This window comes from Staurois parvus, unplaced genomic scaffold (assembly GCF_062004578.1).
Source record: "Staurois parvus isolate SC_StPar_1 unplaced genomic scaffold, SC_StPar_1.0 ptg000704l, whole genome shotgun sequence".
In the NCBI taxonomy this organism is placed as follows: Eukaryota; Metazoa; Chordata; class Amphibia; order Anura; family Ranidae; genus Staurois; species Staurois parvus.
Window position 1 is genome coordinate 6,380,387 of NW_028318500.1, and position 17,811 is coordinate 6,398,197.

At 41.2% G+C, this 17,811-nt stretch overlaps 1 protein-coding gene across 5 annotated transcripts in view; it reads left to right on the plus strand.

The window, feature by feature from the left end:
- PISD (phosphatidylserine decarboxylase) overlaps positions 1-17,811 on the plus strand; it is a 55,578-nt gene that overhangs the window by 36,517 nt on the left and 1,250 nt on the right. For all 5 annotated transcript variants that reach the window (XM_089653258.1, XM_089653257.1, XM_089653261.1 and 2 more), the window contains 4 exons: positions 4,976-5,212; positions 9,769-9,907; positions 10,207-10,341; positions 17,365-17,525. In XM_089653258.1, coding sequence (XP_089509384.1) covers positions 4,976-5,212; positions 9,769-9,907; positions 10,207-10,341; positions 17,365-17,525 — 672 coding nt within the window. The remainder of the gene's footprint in view (positions 1-4,975; positions 5,213-9,768; positions 9,908-10,206; positions 10,342-17,364; positions 17,526-17,811) is intronic.

The window sequence follows — 17,811 nt, forward strand, 5'->3', positions numbered from 1 at the left end:
TTTAAATTAATCTGGTATTCACAAAGTGGATTTATATCATATGTGGCTGTGTAGAAATATATTTAAATAATAATTTTTGTACCCGGAGTTCAGTTTTAAGATTATTAAAGAAAAGTTATCTGTTTGTACAAAATATCTTTTTGAGACACTTTTGTCTCAATTGATTTCAGTCTTTATTCCTTGAAAGATTTTTATATATATTTGGATATTTAATTGCAAATGAAAATATAGGTTTGTTATTGAATTGTGCATTAAAATGTGCATTGTTCATATAGTTTCTATGGTCTGTACGCAGTCTATACTAGAGTATATCATCATATTCCTATGTCAGAAATTTGTTTGAAACATGAGGGATGTGGCATGGCACTGCAGAGGTTAATCCATGACCTATGTCTGTAATCTAAAAAGAAACATTTCCTGAGAAGAAACTACATCTCCCACAATCCCTCTCTTTGTGTTGTGCTGGTACAGGTGAAAGCAATTACTGGAGTTCTCACTCGGCTGTCATTCTGCTATTGGCCAGATGGGAACAGGTTAATATACCCCTGATGTCTCCATAAAGAGCACCTGTCACTGGGCAAAGCTATCACAAGGGGCTTGTGATAGCAATAAAGTTAAATGAAGAAAAAAAAGAAATAAAATGTAATTTAAAAAAAATTTAAATGTAAAAGCTCCCTTGCCCCTGCCTGTGCGCACCTGCAAATGCAAACAAGCGCATAGGTCTAGCATGCATTTGTAAACAGTTATTGCACCACACATGTGAGGTATCACTGCAAATGTCAGAGAGAGAGAGCAATCATTCTAGCGCCTTAAGTCATAACCAGTAAAGACTTATAAAGCATCGCCTATGGACAATTTGGGGTACCATAGTTTGCTGTCCTTTTACAGGTGTGCGCAAATGTAAGTTTTGACATATTTTGTATCTACTTAATTGACACAACATTATCTTTTTTTATTTTGGCAAAAAATGGGTATTATACTGTGCTTGTGTGCATTAAAATTCAATTAAGTGTGTTTGTTTTTTTTCCTGAAAATTTGTGTTTGATAACTGGCTGCGCAAATATTGTGCAGCATAAAAAATTGCCACAGCCACCATTTTATTCTACAGTGCCTTTTCTTTTAGAAAATATATAATGTTTAGAGGTTCTAAGTAATTATGTAGAGAAAAAAATGAAAAATGTCAAAATTGTTCCGGATGGCAAGCAGTTAAGGGTGAGTCAGACAAGAATTTGTATTTTGGTTGTTAGCTCCTGCCATTGTGGTGAGATTTCGAATAAGCTAATGGATAATTCCACCACTAGTATATAACAATAGCTAAAATATTGGTCTCGAGTGGATTGTTGCTTTCTTTTCTTTAAAATAAACTGATAACAAATGCAGTAATGGAGCTGGGTCTGCTAATTTGCTTTCAAAGCGCAGCATCCACATGGTTCTCATCTTTCCTTTCTTCCTTACTTGTTGAGTCAGATGTATTGGGATGTTTGAAACCTTTACTAGCATTGTAGACAGCAATGCTGTACAGCATTGTCTCATTCACCGTTGCTCCACAGTAGTCCCTTGAAAAGTTCACATTCCACAGATGGGATATGCACCCCCTTTCTTCCACAATCCAGAGCTTGGCTTACCTGTTGGTAGACCTAAGCAATGTCACATGGGGTGGTTTGCATTGTCCTACGCCAGGGGTCTCCAAACTTTCTAAACAAGGGGCCAATTTACTGTTCTTCAAGCTTTAGGTGTCAGTAGGAGGAATAGTGCCCCATTGTTGGTGTAAATGGAAGGAATAGTGCTCATCAATGATGTCAGTGGGAGGAATAGCCCTCTCTTGGTGGTGTAAGTGGCAGGAATTGTGCCCCTTGGTGTCATTAGGAGGAATAGTGCCCCATTGTTGGTGTCAGTGGCAGGAATTGTGCCCCTATTGGTGGTGTCAGTGGAAGGAATCCTGCCCCATTTTTGGTGTCAGTGGGAGAAATAGTGCCCATCCTTGGTATCAGTGGGAGGAATAGTGCCCCATTGTTGGTGTCAGTGGCAAGAATTATGCCCCCATTGTTGGTGTCAGTAGGAGGAATAGTGCTTCAAGGGCCAGATAAAGGCAGGGAAAGGGCCGCATACGGCCCCCCGGGCCAGTTTGGCGACCACTGTCCTAAGCAGATACTGACGTGAAAATGTTGATATAGAACTTTGGGGGGCTCCTGCAGCATGATGGGGAGGCAAGCAACACTTTTGGGGTAGGAGCAGACATGGGTAGGTGTCTGTTATTGTTACTTTTGCTGTCAGACAATTATTACAGGTTTACTTTAATTGATAGTACAATTTCTGTACAGTTCAAAGTGGTGTTCTTGTCATTTTAGAAATATAGTAGTTGTACCACTAGCTATTCTTGATTTAAAGCAATACTCCACTAAAAATTGTAATCTGGAGAGAATACACTAAGGCAGCAGTCACTAAATGGAAGACCGCGGTCCGCGAATGACCCCAGCAGCACTGCCGCCCGGACCACCAGTCCGCAATGACAGATCCACCACTGATCAGGGTGGTTGTCATGGCAACATGACATCACGTGTGCGCCCCGATCCTTTCTGCTCACTGTGTCTCTGGCTCCCGCTCCCTGCCTGTACACAAGCGTTCAGCAAGGATCCCGGCACAGCTTCTTTCTGCCCTCATGGTAGGGTGTAGTCTTACAGGGGCACTCTGATGAATGTTAAGGGGAACTCTGATGGGCACAACATAGAATGTGCCCATCAGAGTGCCCCTCAACATAACGTGCCCATCAAAGTGCCCCTCAACATAACATGTGCCCATCAGAGTGCCCCTCAACATAACATGTGCCCATCAGAGTGCCCCTCAACATAACATGTGCCCCTCAACATAACATGTGCCCATCAGAGTGCCCCTCAACATAACATGTGCCCATCAGAGTGCCCCTCAACATAACATGTGCCCATCAGAGTGCCCCTCAACATATGTGCCCCTCAACATATGTGCCCATCAGAGTGCCCCTCAACATATGTGCCCATCAGAGTGCCCCTCAACATATGTGCCCCTCAACATATGTGCCCATCGGAGTGCCCCTCAACATATGTGCCCATCGGAGTGCCCCTCAACATATGTGCCCATCGGAGTGCCCCTCAACATATGTGCCCATCGGAGTGACCCTCAACATAACGTGCCCATCGGAGTGACCCTTAACATAACATGTGCCCATCAGAGTGCCCCTTATTTTATGTTAAGGGGCACTCTGATGGGCCAATTTTATCTTAAGGTGGCACAAATTGGCACATATTGTGGAAAGGGGCACTCTGATGGGGAAATAGATAAAGGAGTACTTTGAGTGTAAGGGGGCACTCTGATGGGAATACCTGATGTAAGGTAGCAATGTGATGGGGATACCTGATGTAAAGGGGCACTCTGAAGGGGACAACTGATATGATGGGAATACATGATGTAAAGTTGCACTCTGATGGCGACACGTAATGTAAGGGGGCATGCTGATGGGCACACCCTATTTGGACCTTGGCCAGAAGAAAATTTTAGTGACTGGACCTCCTTGAATTTTAATTCAATACCCCTGCATTATGGGGTCGTTACATATATAAATTGCTGTGTGAATATCTCCCAACATTTCCACAGTTTTTTTCCTAATGAAGGTATTTTAGGAAAATATTATGGGATAATGGGTAGAGCTGACACAGGAAATAAACCTATTAGGCAAATTACGGGGATTGTTTGTGATAGCTGTGAAAATACTTGACATTCGCACAGCAATTTATCTTCTAAATAGACCCCTTAGACTTTGTATAGGAGAACCTTATATATGAAAACTAATGAAGCAGAATAACATGGATATCCTATAGCAGTCCGTTTGTTTTCTTCTTCCAGCCAGCACAAGAAATTAAACATAGAATACTGGAATGCTTACTTAAAGCATTAGTATTTTCCCTTCATTTTTGAATTTTTATTTTTTGCTCAAGGGGTCAGACAAAACGGACATTTTAGTCATAGGTGATTGCCAGGGCCAATCTGGGTTCTTATCTCTGGGTACTTCTAAATGTGATTAATCAAGCTATTTTATATTTACGGTACAAGCCTTTATAGCTGGACACTATCATTAAAAACTGATGAAACCGATATTATCTGAAAACGATGATAAATGAGATTGATAGCTATACAAAAGTTGTATTATAGTACCAAAATAATGCATACACTCCAAACACAATATCCAGCGGCTCAGGAACAGTTGTTTGACATCTGTTTTGAATGCTGGCAGACCTCATAGGCATCTTTTTGTCTGTAGCTCACTATGGTAGACAATATTCATTATCTGGGTGCAGTCCTCCAGTCTGACGTTCACTGAGCTTCTTTGAGCGGTCTATACAGATATTCGCAATTTACTTGGGGATGTCCAGAAATTGCATGAGAAGAGATGAGCACTGAGAGTTTTGCACATTATATGTGGATGCCATCTGGGAAGCTTCCCAAAAGCTATGCACATCCAATAGGAGGAAATGGCCAAGAATCCATTCAGTATAGTAGGACAGTACTTCCAAACTATCCCCAAATACTCTTCCTGGGGGAATCCAAGGCGCACAGTAACATCTGCCAGAAAGAGTTGAAACGTTGGCCAAGCAGTGGGGAATTTGGGCTAATTTGTGCATCCCCTGCAGCTGTTCCTACTGGTTTAGGTGAACTAAAAATGTTGATATGTTTATATATTACCTGTTTAACAGCAACAATTCTGTTTTTCATATGGTCATAAGTAACCAGCTATTTAAAATGTATGTATTGAGTCCTGTTTTTTGTTGGTTGTGTTGATAATTTGAAAACCTCTATCTTTAGATGTTTGAAACTGTGATTGCATGTACCGTTCTCAGCAATGTAATAATCTGTAAAGCATTTGGGTACCTTAACATATACAGCCCACAGTTTATTCATGCCTGACATTAGCAATTCTTTTACCTTTTTTTTTTTCTGCATATAGGTTGCCATCTACAAGTCTGTGCCAACAAGACTGCTTTCTCGGGCATGGGGACGCCTGAATCAGGTGGAGCTACCAACATGGCTGCGGAAACCTGTATACAGTCTATATATCTGGACTTTTGGTGTGAACATGAAGGAGGCTGCAGTGGAAGATTTGCACCAGTACCGAAACCTCAGTGAATTCTTCCGAAGGAAGCTGAAACCTCAGGCAAGGCCTGTATGCGACTCCCATAGTGTGGTACGTACAGGATGTCTTGACGTCAATGCACAATTATACCTTTTTACTAATCAGTCAGAACCAGTGTCAACTGTACAGATGCGGAACTCAAGGTTATGTTCTAAAATATACACATTTAGTAGGTATTTATGGCTTTTTTTTTTTCTTTGTCAGAAAGTTACTTTTTTAAAATGTATACTAGATTTATTTTGTACAAATGCAATTACCCTATCATAGTGATTACCATGCCTATATAAATATTGAGCATTAAGTAACAGATTACAGTTTTGATTTGCATTGTTGACCACTTGACCTCCAGAAAGTTTTACTCCCATTATGGCCAGGGCATTTTTTTGCTATTCAACACTGTGCTAATTTAACTGCCAATTGCGCGGTCATGCAACACTGTACGCAAATTAAATTTATATTATTTTCACACAAATAAAGCTTTCTTTTGGTGGTATTTGATCACCACTGGGTTTTTTTATTATATAAACAAAACAAGACCAAAAATTTTGAAGAAACAAAAAAATCAAATGTATTTATAATTTTAGACCAAAATTTATTCAGCTAAATTCAGAGACTTAGTGTGACTGTGAAAGGGTGGTGGGCAATCTGGCATTAACACAAACTGGCCAGGATGGTCAATAACTGACAATGACATCGCTAGTGACACTAACACCGTGATCTGTGATAATACTGTACACTGAAATTGTACTAATGACACTAGCTGGGAAGTGGTTAACATCTAGGGGCAATCAAGGGGTTAACTGTATACCTAATAAGTGTTATGTGTGCTACTTTTACTTACTAATCTGGCTGTTTTTTCACCCTGCTTTTCAGGGATAAAAAACAGCCAGATCGCTGTTCCTATGTGCACATAGTTATTTGTGCTTGTCCAGGGGTTAAAAAAAATTACATCCACAGTTAGGGGAAAAAAAAATTACTTTATACTTCCCCCATACCCATGCGATGGCCAGTGTGTCAAAATTATGCTTGGCAGCAGAGCTACCAGCACCAATTTTTATCCCACACTTCAGGTCTCTGGAAGAGCACCTGTGGCTGCAATGGTTCCTCCTGATGATCCCTACATCACTATTGAGTCCTACATCGACTAGGGATCAGCAGGAGGCACCACAGCGGCCAGTGAGGGGAGCTGCTATTCAACACACAGGAGTCGAATAGGACCAGTGCTGAGAGCTATGCTACAAAGTTTCTATGCAAGAGGGTAAAAAACCTCCACTATGCAGCTGTCCCCCTAGACCCCCCCCCCCATTCTTACCTGAGCTTGATCCTGATCCAGCAATGTGCACAAGAGCGGCTGCTGTCCTGGCTCTCTTCCTGGTCGTTGGCCATTGGTTCCTGCTGCTGTCAGGCACAGCCAGTAACAAGGGAGCGGGGTACAGCCCCACTGTCCATGTTCGGGACTGAGCCCGCACAAGTAACCCCCCCCCCCCCCCAGCAGGCCACTTGCTGGAAGGGGGGAGGAGACCCAAAAAGAGGAGGATTGACACTGTTTTGTACAGATCAGGTAAATATTACATGTACAGTTGTGTTCAAAATAATAGCAGTGTGTTGAAAAAAGTTAATAAAGCTCAAAATCCTTCTAATAGCTTTTATTTCCATACACACAAATGCATTGGGAACACTACACATTCTATTCCAAATCAAAACATGAAGAAAAATATATCAAATTTGTGTTGTTCCTCCAAAAAAATTGAAGAAAAGTGAATATTAGACTGTTCAAAAAAATAGCAGTGTTTGTATTCTTCTTTACAAACTCAAACATTCACTATATAAACTGAAAAATGTTTGAAGATTTTGCTTTCCTTTGAATCACTTAATTAATATTTAGTTGTATAAGCACTGTTTCTGAGAACTGCTGTACATCTGTGTTGCATGGAGTCAACCAACTTCTGGCACCTGTGAACAGGTATTCCAGCCCAGGATGATTGGACTACATTCCACAGTTCTTCTCTATTTCTTGGTTTTGCCTCAGAAACTGCATTTTTGATGTCACCCCACAAGTTTTCTATTGGATTAAGATCCGGGGATTGGGCTGGCCACTCCATAACGTCAATCTTGTTGGTCTGGAACCAAGATGTTGCACGTTTACTGGTGTGTTTGGGGTCGTTGTCTTGTTGGAACACCCATTTCAAGGGCATTTCCTCTTCAGCATAAGGCAGCATGACCTCTTCAAGTATTCTGATGTATTCAAACTGATCCATGATCCCTGGTATGCGATAAATAGGCCCAACACCGTAGTATGAGAAACATCCCCATATCATGATGCTTGTGCAACCATGCTTCACTGTCTTCACAGTGTACTGTGGCTTGAATTCAGTGTTTGGGGGTCGTCTGACAAACTGTCTCCGGCCACTAGACCCAGAAAGAACAATCTTACTTTCATCAGTCCACAAAATGTTGCGCCATTTCTCTTTAGGCCAGTCAATGTGCTCTTTGGCAAATTGTAACCTCTTCAGCACGTGTTTTTTTCAACAGTGGGACTTTGCGGGGGCTTCTTGCAGATAGCTTGGCTTCACATAGGCGTCTTCGAATTGTAGTTTTTGCCATTTTAAAGCATTTGCGATCATTTTAGCTGAGCAGCCCTCCTTTTTTGCACTTCTTTATATGTTTTCCCCTCTCCAATCAACTTTTTAATCAAGTTACGCTGTTCTTCTGAACAATGTCTGGAACGACCCACTTTCCTCAGAATTTCAGAGAGAAATGCACAGTAACCAGCATGTACAACATTTGCTGCCTTCCTTCCTTAACCATTTGCCGCCCGGCCAATGGCCGTTTGGCGGTGGCAAAAGTGCTTCTGCATTCCGGGTGCACGCCCTTTGGCGTGCTCCCGCACATGCTCAGTTCGCGCAACTGCAGAGCGGCACAGCGGCGCGATCTGTCACCGGCCGTGTACCTCGGACACGGCCGATGACAGATCTGAGTACCGGCCCCCGTTGCTGGTACCATGTGACCTGCTGTGACCAATCACAGCAGGTCACATGACAGTTGTATACAATGGATGGCTTCATTCATGCCATCCATTGTATACTAGTGCCTAGCTGTGAATGGTCACAGCAGGTCACATGCACATGTCATGTGATTAGCTGTGACCAAATCACAGCTAAGCACAAAAAAAAAAAAACTGAATGAATCGATTTCATTCAGGTAAATGCTTGCTTATAGCAAAGTAATTCTTTGCTATAAGCAAATTGTGTAAAAAAAAAAAAATACTGATCACTTCCCCAAAGTAGTACAATGTTACTATGGTAACATTGTACTACTTTGGTCATAGTAAAATATGAAAAAAAAATCTTAAAAAAAAAAATTAAAAATTAAAAAATTAAAAAAAAATATATATATATATATTTTTTAAATACTGTCACCAGTCAGTGTCCCTGTTCACCGCCATGCCAGTTATATGATGACACTGTACTGCACTGGTGACAGTATGTAAAAAAAAAATAGTGAAAATAATTTTTTTAATTTTTTCATTTTCCGAAAAATTATGACAAAAAAAAATACAACTTCAAAAAACTCGCCATTCCTCTTATGAAATACCTCGGACTGTCTACTCTGCAAAAAGGGGTCATTTGGGGGATATATGTACTATTCTGACATTCTTGGACCTCAAGAAATTAGATTGGCTGTCAGTACTTCAGGATTGATCAATATTCAGATCTATACCGTAGTTTGTGAACTCTATAACTTTCCTACAAACTAAAAAATACATCCTAATTTGGGTTATTTTCACCAAAGACATGTAGCAGAATACATCTCGGCCTAAATTTATGAAGAACAATTATTTATTTGTAAACTTTTATAACAGAAACAAAGAAAAACGTGTTTTTTTTCAAACTTTTTGGTCTTTTTTTGTTAATTTAGCAAAAAATAAAAACCCCAGCGGTGATTAAATACCACCAAAAGAAAGCTCTAGTTGTGTGAAGAAAATGATAAAATTTTAGTTTGGGTACAATATTGTATGACCGCACAATTGTCATTCAAAGTGTGAGAGCGCTGAAACGTGAAAACTGGCCTGGGCAGGAAGGTGTAAAATTGCACGGTATTGAAACGGTTAAATAAGGGCAATAATCGCCACCTGTTTTTCAAAGAATGAATGACCTCACTAATAGAACTCCACACTGCTATTATTTTGAACATGCCTCTTTTAATTAGTGATTCAATTACACAGAATCAGCAGCATGCATGTCATGACTGTTGGGTCTGTTGGATTTCTATTACTCTACTACACCTGCTAGTAAATTATTTGCCATGTAGAAATATCATTTCTACCAAAAACAGTGATTGATCAGGTTAGTGATGTCTGACTGCTATTATTTTGAACACAACTGTATGTATGTTTTTTGTTTTTTTTTTTAAATTGAGCCTTTATTCTCACTTTAAAGTGTAATAGCAGTAAAAGATTTGCTGCCACCTAGATTATGCTCACCCTCATGCTATTAGAAAATCTGTATAACATATTAAATAAAACAAAATATAAACAAATTTGTGGAAACTTGTTTGCTACACAACGAATGTGTAATTTATTTGTATTGCTACACTTTTGTCACCAGATTAGTCCATCTGATGGAAAGATCCTACACTTTGGCAGAGTGAAAAACTGTGAGGTGGAGCAGGTTAAAGGGGTAACCTACTCCCTGGAATCCTTTCTGGGGCCACAGACATGGACCGATAATCTCTCCGTCACAAAGAGTGAGTTTGTACATAACCTTGGGAAATGGACAATGTTTTCAGTGAAGTGGCTTACACATCAGTTTCTTCATTATTACATAATCACACTTCCCTCTGTCTGAAGACTTCCCTGTCATACTTGTGCTCTAATCTCCTTTTACTAATCCTGGTATAACTTGCAGCTGAATTACAGTTACCATCATTGTAACCTGTCCTTGGTGATATAGTTTGTTGCTTTATTTCGTTAGCTAAAAGTGGGTTTTCCTGCTATATGGATTACTTTACTGGATTATGCTTATTTACATTTCTTTGTTTTACAGGTTCTTTCCAGGATCAGCTTGTGACTCAGGAAGGCAATGAGCTCTATCATTGTGTCATTTACCTGGCTCCTGGCGACTATCACTGCTTTCACTCACCAACAGATTGGAATGTGTACCACAGACGTCATTTCCCAGGTAATGCTTCCATTCCAAAAAAACATTGTGTGCGTCTGTGGACAGTTTTGTTTAAGATGTATCAGTGCTGTAGACTAGGGGTTTTAAATAAATTGTAGATAACGGACATATAGAATAAACTGGATGTATTGTCCCTGCTTCCCTCTTGGAACAGGAAGTACACACACAGGGTCTGTGTGTCTGTACGGGTGCACTGTGTGAAGTACACAGCTCTCAAAGCCTAAAGGCTGGCATACGCAACTCCAGATGTGAATGCATGTGTAGTAGTAGTGATGGGCCGAACACCCCCCTGTTCGGTTTGGTTCACAGTCGAACATTTGAACCTAACGAAAATTCAACTGCGAACTTTGAACGGATGGGACAGTTTACCAAACAGTATCTTAACCACAAGCCTACAGGGCACTTATACCCCCTTCCTGCCCAGGCCAATTTTCAGCTTTCAGTGCTGATTGGACACAGCTGATCACATGACCGAGCCAAAATATTTGGCTCTTTCTGTTGATCGGTGATCCGCTGTGTCCGAGGGACACAGCGCACCATGCTCCCGGAGCCGCACATGCACAGTTAGAATGGGAGGGCATCATATGACATCCTCCCAGCATGAGAGAACCACCTTGCGCCCGTCGTTGCCTTATATGGCGGGCGGGAGGTGGTTAAGGTATTGCACAGCTACAAAAATACCGCATGAATTATATAATTTAGTTGCAGTATTTTAGTAGTGAAAACATTCTTTCATATTTCAGCTGTCGACGGGGTTCCCCACTGACAGCTGAATGTAAAAAGAATTGCCGGCATTGCCTGGCAATAAAAAACAACCCCCCCTTCCATACCAAGCCTTTCAAGTTTCTGGTATGGATTTTGAGGGGAACCCCCACGCCAAAATTGAAAAAAAAAGAAATCCGAGGATGCAGGTCAGGATGTTTCTTCCTGAACCATACCAGGCCACATGCCCTCAACATGGGGGGTGCCCCCAAAGCATCTTTTCCCCATGTTGATGAGGACAAGGGCCTCTTCCCACAACTTAGGCTGGTGGTTGTGGGGGTCTACTGGTGGGGGGGCTTATCGAACTCTGGAAGCCCCCAGATCCCGCGCTCGCCCCCCCATATGAATGCGTATGGGGTACATGGTACCGCTACCCATTCACTAAAAGAAGACAAGTCCTTTATTTAAAACTAAAATTAAAAAAATGTCCCCCGAAGTAGATCCAACGTCAGTCACAATGCCCACTGCCAACCCAAACAGAGTAAAAAAAAAAAAAAAAAAGCGGTCCGCTCTCGACACTAGCTCTTGCTGTCTGACAGCTGCGCTGGGATGACCGTTCTTAAATACTGTGATGATGTCACAAGGGGGCGGGATCAACCCACCCCCCTTGGGATATCATCATGTGCTGTGATTGGCCAAAGAATTGCACCTGACCTGTGGTCAAGTGCACTTTCAGGGCGCAGTGCATTGTGGGGCGTGGTGGCCGAACATCCGGCTTAACGCCTTTACTGTTGGTGTGTTCGCCGAACACATGAACGCCCGATGTTGGAGTCAAACTTATGTTCGACTCAAACATCATGCCCATCACTAGTAATTGGACAAAAATTGAGCTGTGGCCCTGTTGGCTCAACAGACTTTGATTGAAAAATTGAAGCCAGACCTGGCAGTACTAGCACTACTGAATAAACCTTCTCTAAATGTCCCAAGCTGAACTACAAAACATATTACCTTTTTATCTTCAATGCCACTAAACAAACTATAGCCTGTTCTTGGAAATCCCCAGTATTAAACTTCTCTAAGGTCATCATCACTCGATTGAATGGAACTATGATTAATGAATAGTTCATACCCGTGAAAACTTTCTCCAGGTCTGTGCCCCATGAATGTTCTACTCCAAACCAGATCAATGGATGTTACATCTTTGAGATGTGTGGTCCGTGGGAGAGGTAAACTTATTTACCTTCTTCCACTCCCCCCACCCCTCCCATCCTCTCATTTTCCAGTCTCCCCTGACACCCCACTCCTTCCTCATATTTCCTTCTCTCTTTTATATTCTCTCTCTCTACTGTATAGCGCAGATGGACAAATATCCCTACTGGGCTATTGTAGTTTATCAATTTGATGGTGTCACTGCTAGAGTGAAAAATCAAAAGAGCCAGCCAGAAGATTGTCAGTCAGTCAAAGGATGTCAAGCAGGAGGGGGCTGACAGGGCCATCCACTAAGAGGATTTCAAATTTGAACAGTGTATGTCCAGCATTATCATCCAACTGGGATGTGGGTTTTGTCAGGCTGCACAATATTGGCTTAATCGCCTTGATAAGGCAGACTTTGGGCTTTGAAAGATTATATACAACACCATTGTCTTCTCGTAAATACTGGGTTTAGGAAGTCAGAAGTGGATTTGGGAGAAATGTATCCTTAGGTTCATAATGTGCTTTGTCATTGAATTGTGATAATTCACAGCTGGAATTGCACTTTTCTCCATAGTAACTTATGTTACAGGGGTAACTGATAATATCTCCTGCTTTTTTATGTCTTTGAGCAAGTTGTATACTTACCCTAAATAAAATATAGGCAAATGTTGCCCATGCAGGGAAATGTAGAGTATGTACACTTTTCTAAGGTTTCAAACTAATAGTTTAAGAATTCAAATACATTTCCGCTGAGGTCTTGATTATATCCCTGGGTTAAAGTTATTTTCTGTTAGAATAGATATCATTAAAGTGGCCCTGTGCTGATTTTGAAACTAAGCAGATTTGAGAAGTAGCTACCTAGGGGTATTTTCTGATAGCTTCCAGAGTGACTCAGGAACCTGAAACACGGGTGCAATTATGCTATTAGTGTAGTTTCTGAAGTTAATCTCCATCCGATCTCCAACACCCCATTATCAGTCAAGAAAGGTTGCTCATCAGGGTGATAGACCTGTTGTGAAGTACAACAGAGGGCAGACCACAGTTTGACTTTATATTTTGTACTCTGGAAACTACTTGTAATAAAGGTTTGGCTGATAATTATTTTTACATATACATGTATTTCAACTATGCACATTCTTTTCTCATCTTGTTTTTATGCTGGGAAGGTAACCCTTAGATAGAAAACCAGTTATGCATTCTTTCTTGTCCATTGAGGGACACAGGACATCTTTCAGCTTCAGGTTATACTGCTGCCTACAGGAGGACACTGGCAAACAAACTTAAGCCAACCTAGGATAACCCCTCCTTCTACCAGCATCCTTCAGTTTTTGTTCATGTCCTAAGATGAATTTCTTTTCACCTTTGCTGAAACCTAGTTTTGCTAGTACATTTTTACTTATGCTATTCAAAGCTGGTCTCTTCGATTAGAGCTATCCAACCCAGCCATCCTCGGCCTGTATTTTTCCAGGAATAGCCTGGAAATGTCTCTGTGGCAATGAGTTCTTCTTAAGGAAATTTCCAAACTCTGGTTAGAACACTTTTTAGATCCAGAGCTGCTATTGTTGCCTCATTGCTTGTCCTGTCTCTGAGACAGTTAATGAATGGGCAAGGCTGAGCACTTGGAGCTACCTCAAAAATTCTGTTTTCTTTCAGTTTCCACCATCATGCTGTGAAACTGAATGCTGATGTCATCCACTGGGTGGAGTGCCACACTCTTTGCTGCCATACAGCATCCTAGAAGCATTTCTCTGCTGCTGTTCTTGCTTGCAAAGAGCCATGGAGAACTTCAACGTGTTCCTGCTTGCTGGTTCCTCTGCCCATTTAGCTGATGCATCTAGTACAAACATGTAAAACTTTATGGCCCAAGTTATCCAGTTATTTACGGACTCTGGCAACAGAGCACCCACAAGGATGTTTCAGTGTCATCCCCCACAGATTCTGTTATCTGTGGTCCTAGAACCTCTGCAGATGATGGCTCAGAAGCTATCTGATTCTGAGTTGCTCGTTTTTGCATTACAAGCTTATTCTGGAGGAGTCGCAGTCTTCTGCTATTACTCCCAAATGAAGAGATGTTTTGCATACCACTTTGAAACTAGAGGATTGACCTGTTGATTCTGCTAATGCTGCTTCCAGTCTTGAATCTTTTAGACCTCCTGAATGTCTTCATTCCAGATCAGAAATTCTACATGTCCACCAGGTTTGTCATCACCTTTCACCAGGGACACTTTTGGCATGTTCCCACCTTACCTAGGATTTTGTTGTGGGGCTCCTAAACTAATAGATTGTGTTCCTGCCCTTTGGCTTTCTATTTGCACTTGATGATAACCAAGGTGCTGGCCCCATTTTGTTCCCTGCTGTGTTCTTGTGGCATCCCCATTGTGCGATACTTAGATGTTCTCCTGTTGAGGGAAAAGTCTTTGTAGGCCCTGCAGGATGTTACCTTGACTGTCCAAACATAGCAGCTCTGTTGAATCTTGAACGTGCAGAAATTGTTGCTGGAACCAACTCCTTGATTTGGAGTATCTGGGTCTAGTTCTGGACACAGTGCAGGCCAAAGTGTTTTATCCACAGGGGAAATTTCAGACTCTCAGATTTAAGATCTTCAGTCCAGGAGTGATCTGACAGTCACTGTCTGTTTTTGCATGAGAGTCCTAGGCCTGATGGTAGCCTCCTTTCAAGGCAGTTACATTTGCCCAGTTGCAGTCCCAATCTCTACAACTGAACATTATTTCATGAGGCAAATCAGTCCAATCCCTGGTCAAACTGAATTGGTTGTTCCTGGCTTGGTGGCTCTGGAATCAGAAGTTCTTCTTTCCCAGTTCTTTTTAGAAAATCCTGATGATGGAGGCCAGCCAGTTGGGCAGGGGTGGAGCCCTGGGTACTCTGTCGATGAAGGGGAGTCTCAGCTTTCAGTCAGCATTTTAGAACTTTTGGTGATCTGGCTGTATCTGCGGTGCTGAACTATTCTGGAAGGTCTTCTGCTGCGTAGGGAGTATATAAATCATCAGGAAGGAACTAGAAGTCTTCATGCAGTAAGAGAAGTAGACTGAATCATGTCCTGGGCAGAACTTCATGTTGCAGGCTTGTGCACTTTGTACATCCCAGGTGTGGACAATTGGTAGATGGACTTCCTCAGCTAGTAATCTGGACCCAGGGGAATGAATACCTTTACTGTAGTTTTTCCAGGACATTTGGCATATCTGGTGGATGCCAAATTTGGACAAGTTTCTTTCCAGTTATGGGGATCATCTATCAGAATCAGTGGATGCTCAGATGGCTCTTTTGGATCTTTGCACCCAGTTGTGGTACACCAGTCTGGTTAAACTCCATGAGCTCTATCAGATCTTCTGTTTCAAAGATCAGTTTATCCTGCTTCCTGGACGCTGGCTTTAACACCATGGCTGTTGAAGCCCAGGTTCTGAAAGACGGGTATCACTAATTCGGTTATTCATACTCTATTCAGTTAAAATCTAGGAGGTCGGTTACATGCTAAAATGGGAGGGCACCCTGGGCTGGACATTGAAACAGGAGGAGTGGGAAGATATCTGGGATAACGTAAGGAAAACATCTTTATGTATACGTTAAAAAGAGAATCAATATAAAATTTTGTTTCATTGGTATCTTACCCCTGAATTGTTACATGCTATTAACCCTATCCTACCCTCTGTTGTCGATGTAATGAATCTATGGGGTCACTACTTTATATAATATTAAATGGTATTGCCCAAAAAATGTGCCCATTTTGGGAAACTACTGATTCCTGTTTGGAGTAGCTTTTTGGTTTTTCTGTTCGTTTGAACCCAGATAATTTCCTTCTAGGGCTTATTTCACCGAATACAGCAAAAAACGACGTTAAATTTATTAAAATAGAACTATATCCAAAACGTTTTTAAAAAATTATTTTGGATAGAGTAAGGGAGGGTTATAACCTTGCTCAGTTTATTTTTTGCCATCTGTGACCCATTGGGGAGATTTACCTTCACTTCCTGTACCATAGCCAAAACAGGAAGTGAGAAAATCTCTGCAAATTAAGGGAATTCCTTGGGGACTCCCAAGTTCCCAGAGCTAGTGTCCTGATTGGAAAGATTCCCTTCTATTACTTTTCTGGGGACAACCCAAAATTTGTGACTTTCTTTTACTTTCACTGATACTGGTATACAAGACAAATATAGAAGGTGAATCTCCCTAATGGGGGCACAGACAGCAATACAAACTGACAGGTGTTCTAATCCCTCTCCACTCTATCCAAAATTTAAAAAAAAAAATGTCCTTTAGTTATACTTTAACTATGTCTAAATGGCTGCTAGATGTTTGATAGCTTTAAAATGGAAGCAACAACTGCCACGTTCCGACACAGATCTTTATAAACGCATCCATAATGTTTATAATATGGAGTACTTGACAGCCTATGTACATAACAAGATTTCAAGACTCAGATCTGGCATCTCTTGGAACCATGTCTAGAATCTACAGTATATTGTTATGAGGTTGACATTTTTGGAATGCTGATGTCCTCCTGCTGGATGTTTCCTAGATCACAGCTATGTGATTTGTATTATGAGTATGGTACACACTGCCTCAGTTTGTCATTGGATGTTTCATCCTACTGTATTTTGCCATTGTATCTTTTATTAAACTCTAGCAGTACACATCCAACTGAGCATGTGCAGAGTGACTCCAAACAATGTCTTATCAGGAGATAAGAGGGGGGCACTGGAAGAAAGGGAGGATCAGAAAAGTTAGGATCAAACAGCATTTTAACAGAATGCAGAGGATTAACCCCTTAGGTTCCACAGAGTATAACAAGCATGCTTTACTGCAAATACAGACTGATTTTACTGTTGTGGGTTTAGTAACACTTTAAGTATCCTCTTAGTAATGTTTGCTACAAAACAGGCATGCTGGTAATAGGATGGGTTATCCTGGGCTGGCCAAGTTTTTGGGTTTTTTTTCCCCCCAGTGTCCAATTCCACTGTAGGCAGGAGTATAACACTAAAGTGAAAGACCTTGTATCATGAAACACACTACCTATCTGGGTACCCTTTTTTTTTCCTGTTAAGCTATCTTTTATGTTGATATGGCCATTTGAGTGCTTTAACATAAATTGTTGCTCTTTTGCTTTCTTAGGATCACTCATGTCCGTGAATCCAGGAGTTGCTCGTTGGATAAAAGAATTGTTCTGTTATAATGAACGTGTTGTGCTCACAGGGAGCTGGAAACATGGGTTCTTCTCACTCACAGCAGTCGGAGCCACTAATGTTGGCTCTATACGCATATATTTTGACAGGGTAAGTGTTTTATAGGTAATGTATTATTATAAAAGGTTATCTTGAACTGTACAACCTAGCAAAACAAATATAGAGACATTCCAGACACAGGAAGTAGAAAGCTAGCAAAGTCAGGTGCTCTACACAAGTTCTTTCTCTCTAGCCAATGCCCATGCCCGTAGAAGGGCTCCCAGATAGAGTATCCAGTCTAACGTATCTTTCTTTAGAAATTGGCAAGCATGATTTTTTTTTTAAACATATCAAGTTACATAGCTAAAGTACAGTTTCAGAAACAACAGTCTTGTTG